Genomic DNA, 13,380 nt, shown 5'->3' with positions numbered 1-13,380 from the left:
CACTTCCTGCTCACAATGTCCATACTCACCCTTCAACATATCAATATCATCGTTTTCTAATTCAGCCATCCACTTGGGAGGAGAACTTGTAATGGGCTGTTTAAGAAACAACAAAAGTTCATAGTCAGACAAGCACATTTTTAGAATTATACAAAGAAGTCTGACCTTGTATTGAAAACTAGTTACACCGCCAGCAAAAATATGAGAATTCCGTATGCTCTGTAGAGATATTTTTATGCTTCATCTTGTTTTCTAGCTTTTCCTGGACATTTTGGAGTTAAAAATGGCATACTGACATCCACAAGTCAAAATCAGTATGAAAAACAGGATTTTCTAAAGCTTAACCTTTTCTTTCTTCCAAATTGCTATTCTCATTCACAGTAAGCTGCACAAGGTATAAAAAAAGATATACATATACAAAAGGTACATTAAAAACAAGAGACTTATTCTAGCATTTACTGGAGTTATAACTGAGACACGGTTTACAGAACGAGGGCGTAAAGCCCGCAAAGAGAACCTGCAGATCTGTCACCACATGGAAGGGGGTAACGCGAAAGGAAGGGGGTAACGCGAAAGGCAGAGCAGCGCTCACTCACGCTTTTGAAGGAGGCGGCGAACTCGGCAACCCCGGGCACTGGAAGAGAAAGCGGAGGACGGCGGGGGGTGAGCGCCTCTGCGGGGAACACCGCAACCCCGCCTGGCCCCGGCCCGGCCCAAGCAGCTGCCCCAGGAAGCCCCGGGCCGGGCCGGACCGGGCCGGGCCGAGCTGCGCCCACCCCGCCCCGAGCCGGCAGACTCAGGCCCGCCGGACTTACGTTGCTCAGGCCACAGGTCCGGGGAGGCGCGGTCCAGCTTCTCGAAGCTCAGCAGCGAGGCCTCCAGGTCGGCGCCTGCAAGACAAAGAGGAGGTGAGAGCCGGGCGGGGAGCAGCGCAGGGATAGCGCCGAAACCCTCCCGCCTCACCGTCCGCGGGAGCCGCCATCGCGCCCGCCCCGCGTGACTCCCGCCGCCGCTCACGTGACGCCACCGCCCTCCCGGCCGGTCCCGCGCTGGGGAGGAGAAACAGCCCCGCCCCCGGCCCCACGTGCCGCTGTCGCCGCCGCCGAGGGGCGGGGCTGCCGGCCCGGCCCGGCCCGCTCAGGGGCGGCTCGGCCGCCTCCACCAATCCGCGGCCCTGCACGGGGGGCGGGGGGCTCGAGGGGCGTGCCCGGAGGCCCTGCTGTCGGCGATTGGCTGCGAGCCGCGCGGGGGCGGGGCCTCGGGCGGGGCGGGGCGGGGGGCGCCGCCGGGGGCCGCGGAGCAGCGACCCTGGGCCGGGATGGCGGCGGCGGCGGCGCGGGGAGTCTGGGGCGGGCGGCGTGGAGTGGCCCTCAGGGTGAGGCGGCCGCCCCCGGGGCCCGCGGCGGCTCCCGCGGCTCGTGGGGCGCAGGGGGGTCGCGGCTCTGGGACCGCTTTGATTTGCTGGAAGAAATGTGCTTAAACTCACGTTATTGATGTAAAATAAGTCTGGCCCCGGGACCCCGGGCGGGGAGCAGCCGATGGGGGCGGGGGGTGGGAGCTGCCGGACGCACGGGAGCCCTGAGGTGGTCTGTGCTTCCCCTTCTGTCCAGCTGCCACGGAGAGCCGGTGCCCCCTGGACCAGCGCAGTCGCCGCCTCCTTCTCCTCCTCCTCGGTGGTGAGTGCCCGTCCCGCGGATCGGGGCCGGCGGGGGAAGGGAGGCGCGGGAGAGCCCCGGGCGCTCGGGTCTGCCCTGCCAAGGCCGTTCGTGCCGGCTCGGCTCAGCTCGGCTCGGCGCAGCTCCCCAGCCATCCCCGCCCGGTGGCTCCGAGTGGGTATTTCTGGAACGTCGGAACTGCCCCCGCGCTCGACGAGAGGGACGGAAAAAAGTTCCATGAGCGGACTTCGGAGCTGAGCGATGCTCGCCGGGCAGCTCCCGCCGCGGGTCGCGGTGCGGCCGCCTAGGGAGTCACCTCCCCTTACTCCTGGTGGTTCTGGATTGGCCTCATGGCATCTGCGGCAGAGAGAGGATCTGGTTTCCTTGGGGCAGTATCGAGCACCTTTAGTTGTTGTAGTGCCTTTTTAGTTCTGCTGTCCGTGGCTGCACACTCTCCAAACTCTGAATAGCTAAACCATGATTCCACAAATAGTCTGCTTTACTGCCGTCCGTATTCCCATAGCAGAGGCATTCTCTACATAAAGAAAAGGTGGTGATCTTATGGAAGAAGTGCAATCAATATTAATTCAGCATTTCTTGGCTTGATTAAAATATTTTTTTGTTGTATGTGCAATCTTTTCGTTTAATGTGTATTAAGCTATTTGAAAAAAACATAAATTCCATTGAACTGAAGCCCATGTGGGTCCTGTAGTACAGGAGCTTGTAGCTCTATTGCAGATACTCGGCACTTGGGCTGCTGCAGTGATTGATAGCCATAGGAGTTTGTCATTCTTCAAACCAGCACTAGACCAGCACCTTGTCTTGACAGTCGGGAAACTCAGTCAAGAGAATCAGATTTCCTGTGCTTCCTTCCAGGTTCTAGAGGGTTTTGTGTTTTCACAGGCACAGCTTTCTGCCTCTGTTCCCCAAGTGTGATTCCAGCTACATAATCATCTGCAACTTTTTATTTTTAATTCTCTCCTAGTGTTGCCTCCCAAATCACTAGGTCTTGCTTATCCATTAACAAACTTATTTTACTCTTCTCATCCTAGCTTTCTTGTTCCAAGCTTTCTTAGTTTGTGCCCTCTCATTGCTGTTCACTTTTTTTTTATCCACTTTTTGCTGTCATTAATTGTCCAACCAACACCATTAATATTCATGATTCTTCCTCTGATCTCTTTCCTTTGATCTCTTTCCCTTCATTACACGTTGGATAGCATCCCAGTCCTTATCTCCCTCTCATAATTCCACATCCTAATTTCTTCAGTTTCCTGTTATATTTGCATTTACATCCCAGTTCTGTTGATCTGTCCCATTTCTGTTCTTCATATAGTAGACCCATTTCCCCTTCCTCTTATCTGTTCTCCCCAAGCCACAGTTTGTGTCATGATTAACGGGTTCTGGCTTTCTCCTAGTTCTCTCCTTATCTCCCAGTATCAACTCCTGGTTTCTAGTTTATTAATTTATACAGTCCTAATCTGTTTTCCTGCATGATACAGTTTTGTTGCCTATCTAGTGCTAATTACAGCTTCTATGCCTGCTTTCCCTTCTTCTCTATGTTTACCTGAGCTTTCCCTTTGCCTGCTTCGCATCTGAGTTGGAAGGTTCTGTTTTCAGTGCTGCCTGCCAGGACAGTCACTGTGAACTCCACAGAGGCAGGTTTCTTGCTCTTAGTTGCAAAACCAAGTGGGGAGTGGGAAAAGTCCGATTTTATGCTTGTAGCTACGAACTGGAAAGATGAACCTACTTAGTGGCTTGATGGAAAGGGAGCACATAGTACAGTGTGCACTGGGTTCATGAAATTCTCACAAGGTGAATTATTAACTGTTTCTTCTGAACATTTATGACTTGTAGTTTTTCAGCTTCCGATTAAGTAGATTGAAATAATTCCAAACTTAAGCATAGCAATGTATTTTTTCTATAAATGCTTTTAGAAAGAATTTTGGCTGTTTTGGTGAAAAGTGAGAGAAAATGGGTCAGAGAGCAGTTAGCTGGGTCTTGCTGTAAAGACTGGATCTGGACTCTAGTGGTTTGCAGACCAGTAAATGATGAAGGCTTGCATGCAATATGGCACACTGGTACTTAGGCACCATGAGACAAAAATAACTCACTGTCCAGTGTTTTATCCTCCACAGCCAACAACCAAACTCTTCATTGATGGGAAGTTTATTGAGTCCAAAACTACTGAATGGATTGATATCCACAACCCCGTAAGTGAAATGGTCTCAGTCTCTATAATTGTAAGCACTGTGCAACAAAGATCTGTGCCTCTCTTCAAGGACGTAGCGAAAGGGGAGAGTACATACATTTCTTGAGAAAGATTTAGGCTTGGAGTTTAAGATGGATTATTGCTTCTCAGTTTCCTTTTCCCATGAAATGTCAGTCTCAGAAAAGTTACTACCTCCTTTACCTCCCCTGTGTAGTAAGCCCCTGATCTCCAGAAAGGAAGCTTAAACTCTGCTTACATATTTTTATTTTTTGTAGAAAGGCTTTGTGATCAATATGTCAAATTTCTGAAGGGTGTCTTTCACCCTGTATGTGAAATCAGCTGGGTGTAGTTTGATGCCAACTGATTGTGAAGTCCTGATAGAGACAGATATCACTCTCAGACCAAGGTGAAAAATCCTGATAACTGAAGCTCCTCTCCTTTCAGAGTTTCTGCCTCTGAGCCACAATAATCACAGAGAATTTAGAAGTTGGATGCTATGCAGTGCAAAATAATCTTGGACTAGTAGCACTTGTACTTATCTAAGTACTACACCAAAGACAAATGGAAATGAGGTTGCACTCGGAATTCTGACCTTTCTGACCCCTCTAGTAAGCATTTGGACAGCAGTTTCTAAATTTTTTCTCAGTAAAGCTCTGTTTTGATTTGCTTTGTGGAAGTGATCAGAGCAGCAAGCGATGTTCCTGTATCTCATTTGGTCTCTATGTGGCAACCAATGTTCTTATTTAATTTTCTTTCTCTTGTTTGGAGTAGTTTTTCTCTTAGTGATATACCTGAAGTTTTTGTCATGTCAAAGCAGATTTAGTTTTTAAGAGAACATTAGATGGAGGTTATACTACTTATGTCAAGCTTTTAAAGTTAAAATACTGTAGAACTAAGGTTGCTTGTAAAAATATTACTTTGGCTAAGGGGTGTAGGTAAACTAACATCAATGCCAATTACACAGTTATGTACTGCTTTTCCCAAAGGAACAGTGCCTCATTTAATGTGCAAGAGACACAGCAGATGAGCCAAGGTGACGCAGAGGGTTAAGACCACAGTTTACAGAAACTTTTGCCTTATACTCTCTAGAAGCTTCAAGGTAGACAAGTCACTTCAACTCCAACTTGGAAATGAACACTGCATTTGCAGTTTTCTGGGTGCCTAATTTGAGATGCAGGTTTTCAGAACTACTCCAATTGTAGCCCAGGCCTTTTGTATGCACCAAGGAAAGAGTCTCTTTTGTGCTGTCCCGTCAGAAGTACAGCTCCTTCTAGAAGAAGGATAGTAGGTGTGTGCTGGGAAATGACTGGTGAATGGTTGGCAGGGACAGATGGGAAAAGTTGAATTTTGATGCAATTTGGTTTTTCTTTCAGGCCACAAATGAAGTGGTGGGCCGTGTACCAAAAGCCACAGCAAATGAGATGGAAGCAGCTGTGGCTTCTTGCAAAAAGGCTTTTTGGAGCTGGTCAGAAACATCTGTTTTGAGCCGTCAGCAAATCTTTCTGCGTTATCAACAACTGATCAAAGACAATCTGGTGAGAAACCATGGCTGTGTGTGATGGCTGTCTCTGAATGCATTGCAGCTGACTTTAGGAATTAAATTGAAAGACTTGGGATTTCAATTCTTGCCATGATTGAGGAGCCAACTGAGACACTGGCAAGAGGTGCATCAAATGGGGACAGAGAGGCAATGCTTTTTACTGAATATTGTCCTGCATTTGTCCCTTTATCAAGAGACCAAAAATGGAGAATGTGCCAGTTGATGAAGACAAGTATGTTAGTGTGTCTTTGGGTTTCCCCAATTGCTTTTTTGGTGTGTCTGTGGTGTGATACCTGAAAGCATTAGAGCATAAGCCAACCCATGGTTGATTCTTTTTTTAAATGTCACCTGTGTGGGTCATTGGCTTCTTGTCTACAAGGAGCAAATCAGTCAGTATAGGTTTCTCTGTGTTCTGCTCAGTCTGCTCATTGTGTGGTTCAACTGTCTATTCAGCTGTCTTATTTTGGTAAGAAGAAAGATACATAGATTTAGCACTCTTGGGATGGGAACAGAGGGAAGCACTCTATTTCATGGGTGGGCACTTTTCTAACCTTCATAAACTTTGTGTGTTCCATTTTCAGAAAGAAATTTCCAAACTCATCACCTTTGAGCAAGGGAAGACCCTGGCTGATGCTGAGGGAGATGTGTTCCGAGGGCTTCGTAAGCAGCTGGCTCCTCCTGTTAAAAAAAGGGCTTTGAAAACCCATAGGAAGGGATGAGGTCACCTGAGTAACTGGTTCCTCTGGGAATCTGTGCATGTTGCTTCCTTTATAGCCCTCCTATTGAAAGAAAAGGGGCAATTGTAACTCTAAGCTGAAAAGTTTCCTTAGATAGAGTATCAAGTCACTTCCAAGTGGTTAGATCCTTACTTTTTCTAGGAGTTAGTTCACAAATTACTAAAAAGGGATAAAAGCTTCTTGCTTGTGCCCAGATATCTAAGTTTGAGTCTCGGGTGGTACAATAATACTGTACCTGTGCATCTTGTACTGGGGCTGTTGTGTCTGTGCTCCTATCACAATGGCAAATAATGCACTCCAGAGAGAATCCATTCATAATGTGCTCATAGAGCTTGGCAGATCAAAGGGATTTTCTGGAGCACAATGAGGGATAAGTTGTGGGAGAAGAGGGTGGAAGAAAGAGGTGGGTCAAGGCAGTGGTGAAAAAGGGGTTTGGGGACTAACTGTTAACAGATCATCCAGTGGCATATTGCCCTTTCTGCTGCAGAGGTGGTTGAACATGCTTGCAGTGTGACATCCCTCATACTTGGAGAGACCATGCCCTCCATCACTAAAGACATGGACACTTACACCTACCGTCTGCCTCTGGGCGTGTGTGCTGGAATTGCACCGTTCAATTTCCCAGCCATGATTCCTCTTTGGATGTTCCCCATGGCTATGGTTTGTGGGAACACCTTCTTGATGAAACCATCTGAGCGTGTACCAGGAGCACTCATGTTCCTTGCCAGGCTCTTTCAGGATGCTGGTGCCCCCGATGGGACCCTGAATATTATCCATGGACAACATGAAGGTAATAATGGCCCTTCCTGAGAGATGGCTGGAGTGTATAAGTGTGGTGGTGTATGCTCAGTGGGAGGTACCAGTTGGAGAATCTGAGACTGCTGCTGTTGGATGGGTTTGGACAGATGCTTCAGTTCTATTAATGGAGGTGAGTGGGAGATTCTCTGCCACCTTGAACCAGATCTTCCAGGTGGATGAAATTTCGGGATTGGGTGTCAGAGTTCCCAAGGCATTTAAGTGCTCAACTTCTATTTAGCAACCTAAGCTCCAACTGAAATAAGTACATAAATCATCTTGGTTTTCCAAGGCAGCCTAAACAAGAATTAAATTCCTCACTAAATATACAGTGGATGCCAGTATTCTGGCTCCTAACATGTTATTTTTTTACAACACACCAGTAGTTTCAGGGCACAATGATACAAATAGACAGCAGTAATTTCATTTTGGCGTTGCTCAGACATGTTGGGAGATGCTCAAAGCATGAAGAGATGTCAGAGAGCCAGGAGTATGAAGACAGGGACAGGAGTACATGTGCTAAGATAGTGGAGAGATGCATAGACAGGCTTTGGGGGAACTCAGATGTAGGAAACAAAAATGCAGGAATTTTGGTAAGAAGAAAGATACATAGATTTAGCACTCTTGGGATGGGAACAGAGGGAAGCATTGGTGCACCACAGTTATAATGTATTATTTCCTATTTGAAGCTGTGAATTTCATTTGTGACCATCCGGATATCAGAGCAATCAGCTTTGTGGGATCTAATCAGGCTGGCGAGTACATCTATGAGAGAGGATCCCGGAATGGCAAGAGAGTCCAGGCCAACATGGTAATGCTTCTGAACAGAGCACACTTCAGCACATAGACTGCCTTTGTTTTCTGTGAATAAGACAGACCACACTACTCAGCAGCAGAAGCTGACTTTGCTGCTGATAGTTAAGTGATGAGGCTGCCCTTCTTGCCAGCCTGTTGGTAGCAGAGTCATGGCTACTATATGAAGCCATTGCCAGAGGGCTAGAGAAGAAGCAGGCTGGGGTGGTTAATAATGGGAGACTCTGCGTGTTGTGTTTCAGGGAGCCAAGAACCATGGTGTGGTGATGCCTGATGCCAACAAAGAGAACACCTTGAACCAGCTGGTTGGAGCTGCTTTTGGAGCAGCTGGCCAACGCTGCATGGCCCTGTCTACAGCAATTCTAGTGGGAGAAGCTCAGAAATGGTTGCCAGAGCTTGTGGACAGAGCCAAAAATCTACGTGTAAATGCAGGTACAGACTGTGATAAATTCTTACAAAGTACTTCACTTCTGTACAACTGTAGCTTCTTAGGTCAGCTTATCTGCCATACCGTGGTGTGACCCTTGGAGCTATTGGCACTGTAGGTTTGATGTGTAGGGGTAGGAGCTAGCAGATTGTCTGGATTGGGAAATGCAGCCCTAGACTTGGAGTTAGGAATATGTATTCAGCTTGCCAGTGGGACTGTGATGCCATGTTTACAGGATCAGTCTTGTTTTAACTGGAGATTTGAGGTTGCATCCTGCGTTTAACTCAAACATACCATTTTTACAGCGTCCTCATTTCAAGATCCTTCCAATTTGTAGTCAGATTACGATAAAAAAAATGGAAACAAGTACTTTGGAAAAGATAGACTGCTATTCATTTTAGGAGAATTACCTCTTGTTTATATTCAATAAAGTCCTGCAGAAGGGCAGAGGTTTCCTTTCTGAGAAGAATCTATTGTTGAATTTTGACTTCCTGGTGATCTAAAATTGTGTTTATGACTTCTCTTATTTGTTGATTATGAGAGCTGCAGGCTATTACTCCTGGTCATCAGTATCTCAAATCTTTATTCTGTGGTTCACACACATCAGGATTTTCAGATTTTTCCTGCCAATGTAGTTATCTCCCTGGTGCCTATGAAGAGAAAGCTGTCAGAATTAAAACTTGGTGTCTCTGCCTCTTTACAGGAGACCAGCCTGGAGCAGACCTAGGGCCTCTAATCAGTCCCCAAGCTAAGGAACGGGTTTGCCATATAATTGAGAAAGGAGTAAAAGAAGGTGCCAGCCTTCTCCTGGATGGACGTAATGTCAGAGTGAAGGGTTATGAAAATGGCAATTTTGTTGGGCCAACAATCCTTGCCAAAGTCAAGGTAAGATGACCAAAACCAGTGCTTGATAGTGTATATTGCAGTGTCAGCTGAGAAATGGGTTACCCAAACCAGTCAGTAATCAATAATTACCAGGTGGAAAACCTATAAATGGTTCGACCTTCCCTGACACAGTGCCAGTGAAGTACTCACTGTAATGCTGCTGGAGGTGATAAAAGAATTCACAGTAGTGCAACATACTCTGAATGAGGTTAATGATCTTAACTGAACAGACTGCAGCCAATTAAAAGAAGAAATGGGCAGCTGGTACTGTGTTAAACTAAATGTTCATCAAGCATAGTGTACCATTTGTAGTAATGGCCAGCAGCAAGTGCTTAAGGAATAATATGATGAACAGCCAAACTCGCAATTTTCCATCCTCCGTTACACATTCTCGCAGTTTGCAATTTAAGGACTTGCAGAAACAAATATTTGCAGAAATATTCATGGGAATGATATAGGATGAGGTAGGACATCTCTTTGTTGTTGAATACATTCAAAACTTCTTTGCACACCACATAATACGTGGTGTGCAAGAGATGGACAATACCATGGGAAAATATAAGTAGGATATTGGTACACATCCACGTTAGTTTCCATACCTACATTCATTCTTTTATGTTTATGCAACTAGCTGGTATGATTTCCTTAATATTTAAGTATTCAGTTCTTTGTGGGCCTTTTGGTGAAGGTTTCTTTTTACAGAAACCCAATATTGATCATTCTGCTATTGTACTTTGTATTCTTAGGATTTTATTGATTTTATGCTATTATGTAATTCAGACTTCTGATCTGACTCAGAATTTTCTTGCCTCATTTTCACTGAATGTCTTAAAGTACTTCACTTTCCTACCATGTGTCATAAATATCATTAGATATTCAAAAGTAAAAGCTTCACAGATATTTTGTGAAAGTTTTCTTATACTGTTTCTATACTGTTCAATAATATGATAAGTCAGGTAAAACTTGCAGCTTATCAAATGAATGTTTTGTAGTCTGCCGTATAGCTATTAGTAATCAAAGTACGCTCCAGATAGCATTGTGTGGGGTTTTTTTGTCAGATGTTGCTGTCAGACATAAATCCCGGATACTGAGTGAGAAAGGACAGCAGATTCTAGTCACTTTGTCAACAAGAGTTGAAGTAAACTATTCTGAATTAATCCCAGTCTTAATCAGCCTTGGTCAGAGGAGACCTATAAGGTCTCCTCCTATGTTAGGCAGGCAGTAAAAGCAGAAAGCACTCTGGAGACGAAAAGTGATGCCTTCTTTAGTGGACTAGATAGAGGACAGGGCACAGAAAAGGGTAAAAAGACAAGGAGGACTGAAGCATGGCTTGTGGCAATGCAGTATGATCAGTAAGCCTAGGAATATCCTTAGCATTAACAGCATGTGTGTTTCTTATATCCTATTTACCAGGATATTTTTATTATATCCTTTATACAAGCTGTTTTTTCTGCTGTTTATCTTGGCAGCCAAACATGACTTGTTACAAGGAGGAAATCTTTGGGCCTGTCTTAGTGGTTATGGAAGCAGACACTTTGGATGATGCCATTGAGATGGTGAACAATAACCCCTATGGAAATGGAACTGCTATCTTCACCACGAATGGAGCCACAGCTCGGAAGTATTCTCATTTAGTAGATGTGGGGCAGGTATGTTCCAGCTAGAATTGTTGCTTTTAGCACTCGCTATTTTACAGTGGGTAACCATTCAGCTGTAGTGACTAATCACTGCCCTCTCAGCCAGCCTCAGATTTAAGGAAACAAAATGCAGGAGCTTTTGGAGAGTGCTCTGCAGTCTGCTACTTCTTGTGACTAATATGGCAGCTTTCCTTTGGTTTAGGTGGGTGTCAATGTTCCAATCCCAGTACCTCTGCCCATGTTCTCTTTCACTGGCTCTCGTGCTTCTTTCAGAGGGGACACCAATTTCTATGGCAAACAGGTAAGTTACTGATTCAGAGAACTCTAGTGGGTTGAGTTGTGATAAATCATATTATAAATGGAAATGGGGAGACGGTCATCAGACCTCATTAGTGAGGAGACTTTGGAAACGTTTCAACCAGGAAACTGAAAACCAGCCAGTGATCACAGCCACCATAATGCATGTTACAGTAATAGATTGCTCTTTTTCTTTTCCCTGTACTGTAAAAATGCAAGTTGTCTTTTAGGAGATTGGAGAAGAGAGCAAGAACTAGCAAGCTTTCTCACAGAACCAGAATCTTTGGGGAACTGGTAAAAAGAACAGGCTGACAAGAATTGTTCTCACAGAGGAAAACTCAGGCCTGTGTAGAAAAAGCAAAAGCTGATACACCACTGGTGTGGACCTGAAGAATTTATAAGGCCAAACATCTGATCTGTGGGTCTCTCCTTTCTTCCAGGGAGTGCAGTTCTATACACAGCTGAAAACTATCATTTCTCAATGGAAAGAGGAAGATGCCACCGTTGCCAAGCCTGCTGTCGTTATGCCAACTATGGGAAACTAAATCAGCCTTTGCAGATGCTGTTCCTGGTGCCCTTCTCCTATGCTGCAATTTCCAGCTTTGTCCTGACTGTCAGCATTTACTTGGGAATCAGTAGAAAGCTCTTTTCTCAAGGATCTCTGTTTCTGTGCAGATTAGGCAGGTTCATGTAACTTATGGTCTGGGTTTTCTGTTGCTGTCAGTGGTTTTTTGGCTAGCTGAACTAATTTTTTTTCCTACAACCCATCACAGACTAAACAACCTTATCTAACTGAAAGAGCAGCTAGCGAGATTGGTCTTAATTTGTGTTTCTTTCCAGACCCTGTGAACTTGAACGTTATTCTGGTTTTCACTTCAATATCTTTACCCTTAGTGACTCAGTCCTGGCTACATCTTGTAGCAGTTTTACTTACCTCTTTATCTTACATGTTAAGATTCTGAGTTCACCTTACTCAAAGATGAGTAGTCATTTTGAGTGACTTAACTGGGACACTTTGGGTGTCTCACAGAAGTGACTTTACATATATGAAGACAGCAAGTCGTCAGTCATCTGTTGAGCAGTTTACAAAACACTTGGGAAACAGCTTTGTAAGGATTTTTCAGGAAAGCGTATTTGATTGCATGTCTGAGGATGAAAGAAATTTCTGTATGGTACAGTGACCTTCACTGTGCCTCTGACAGCTTGAAAACTTCTGTTCCTGTTGTGTCTGTGGCCTGTGTGCTCCAGCTTGCTGGCAATTCCATTATACCTGAAAGTTGTTTGGTGCCTTTTTACTGTGCTAACAGATATAAGCATACACATCCTGTAACATCATGAAACTGTGGAAGCAGAAACATAACCATGTATATGTATCTTTGTGTCACAGCATCATGTGGGTCAGGGTGGAATGGAGAGTAAGTAAACAGGTCAGTAGGAAAAACTACTTTTAATTGCAAAGCAGCCAGGCCTGTTCTGATGGTTTCCTTTCCTCACTGTAGCTGTATTTCTTTTGTTTATTGATTGACTCCTTGTCACATTTGCTCAAACACAGTCATGTTCTCTTGGGAGGTTCTCCTTACTAGAGAAGAGTAAGGTTTGGTATATACACCCTGTTTTTAAGAATCTGTGCATTTGGAGCTGGAGAACCTATATTTTTATTCCTGGTTCCTCGAAGATGATGCAGCCATGAGGGATCTGCAGGGAACTTATTCAAGCACCCATGGAAAAAGTATTATTCTAATGATTGCAACTGTTACTTGTTCTAATTAAACAATCCGAACGTGAACAATTTGTATCCTTCCTTCTGGTAAAGATGCTTTGTAACTGACGGTTCTATATCAGTGCAATTGCTGTACATTCTCTAATGTTTGTATCTTGTTTTTTTTCCTCTGCTATACACTAGAGGGAAATTCTCACCTTGCAATTTGATTACGAATTAAAAATATGCTAATATATTTCTACAGAATACGACTGCTCCTTCGTAAGACCTTATAGAGGTGTGATGTTGGTTTTATTCCCCTATTTGCAGAGGATGATCTGCAACTCCTGTAACCCAGGTATACATCTTCCTTTTACAGTATTTCACGGACCTCTTTACCAATTTCCTCACACGGCATTTCAAGGAATGCTTTGTTTCTGTTTCCACATACACATCATTTGATCATAGAAGTTCTTAAGCTTCATGTAAATGGCTGTATTACAAACTGAAAATACATCTTCATCAAGTTATAGCAACTCTTTTATATACAGAGTTCTAACCACTAGTCCAAATCCTAGTGCTTTGTACAGGGTCTTGCAAGCTCCTGGCTTGGGAAAGAATAAGATCTTTAAGAAGGAGGAAAATAAGTACATTTCAGATGGATTTTCAAACAAGTAGTCAAAGCA

General features: G+C 44.7%; 2 protein-coding genes across 8 annotated transcripts in view; one reads left to right on the top strand and one right to left on the bottom strand.

The window, feature by feature from the left end:
- LIN52 (lin-52 DREAM MuvB core complex component) overlaps positions 1-1,072 on the bottom strand; it is a 56,701-nt gene extending 55,629 nt beyond the window's left edge. For 3 of the 5 annotated variants that reach the window (XM_064658670.1, XM_064658672.1, XM_064658673.1), the window contains exons 1-4: positions 964-1,071; positions 816-890; positions 597-634; positions 30-96 (exon numbers count right to left, since the gene is read on the bottom strand). In XM_064658670.1, coding sequence (XP_064514740.1) covers positions 30-96; positions 597-634; positions 816-890; positions 964-982 — 199 coding nt within the window. In that variant the 5' untranslated portion in view covers positions 983-1,071. Of the gene's footprint in view, positions 1-29; positions 97-596; positions 635-815; positions 891-963 lie in introns of all 5 variants that reach the window. The other 2 variants (XM_064658669.1, XM_064658671.1) reach the window with 2 other exon arrangements.
- Positions 1,073-1,274: 202 nt separating this feature from the next.
- On the top strand, positions 1,275-12,950 carry ALDH6A1 (aldehyde dehydrogenase 6 family member A1). Of its 3 annotated transcripts, none has more exons than XM_064658713.1 (12): positions 1,275-1,375; positions 1,611-1,673; positions 3,791-3,865; positions 5,238-5,399; positions 5,986-6,064; positions 6,629-6,931; positions 7,626-7,747; positions 7,992-8,181; positions 8,880-9,061; positions 10,531-10,710; positions 10,901-10,999; positions 11,436-12,950. In XM_064658713.1, the coding sequence occupies exons 1-12, from the start codon at positions 1,319-1,321 to the stop codon at positions 11,538-11,540; spliced, it is 1,617 nt and encodes a 538-aa protein (XP_064514783.1). In that variant the 5' UTR covers positions 1,275-1,318; the 3' UTR covers positions 11,541-12,950. The 3 variants fall into 3 exon arrangements, with proteins under 3 accessions (XP_064514783.1, XP_064514782.1, XP_064514784.1); XM_064658712.1 differs by having other exon boundaries at positions 1,611-1,676; XM_064658714.1 differs by lacking the exons at positions 1,275-1,375; positions 1,611-1,673 and adding an exon at positions 4,309-4,472.
- Positions 12,951-13,380: the final 430 nt, after the last annotated feature.

The sequence above is a fragment of the Pseudopipra pipra genome, chromosome 6 (assembly GCF_036250125.1).
Source record: "Pseudopipra pipra isolate bDixPip1 chromosome 6, bDixPip1.hap1, whole genome shotgun sequence".
NCBI classification, from domain to species: Eukaryota; Metazoa; Chordata; class Aves; order Passeriformes; family Pipridae; genus Pseudopipra; species Pseudopipra pipra.
Note: the sequence above shows the minus strand (reverse complement) of the source record. Positions and strands in the feature narration are given on the sequence as shown.

What these genes read in the sequence shown, in the direction of transcription:
- ALDH6A1 (XM_064658712.1), top strand. Translation starts at nt 1,319, where the DNA reads ATGGCGGCGGCGGCGGCGCGGGGAGTCTGGGGCGGGCGGCGTGGAGTG. An exon ending in AGATGTGTTCCGAGGGCTTC is followed by an intron (nt 6,065 to 6,628) that starts GTAAGCAGCTGG and finishes TTTCTGCTGCAG; the next exon opens with AGGTGGTTGAACATGCTTGC. An exon ending in AAATCTACGTGTAAATGCAG is followed by an intron (nt 8,182 to 8,879) that starts GTACAGACTGTG and finishes GCCTCTTTACAG; the next exon opens with GAGACCAGCCTGGAGCAGAC.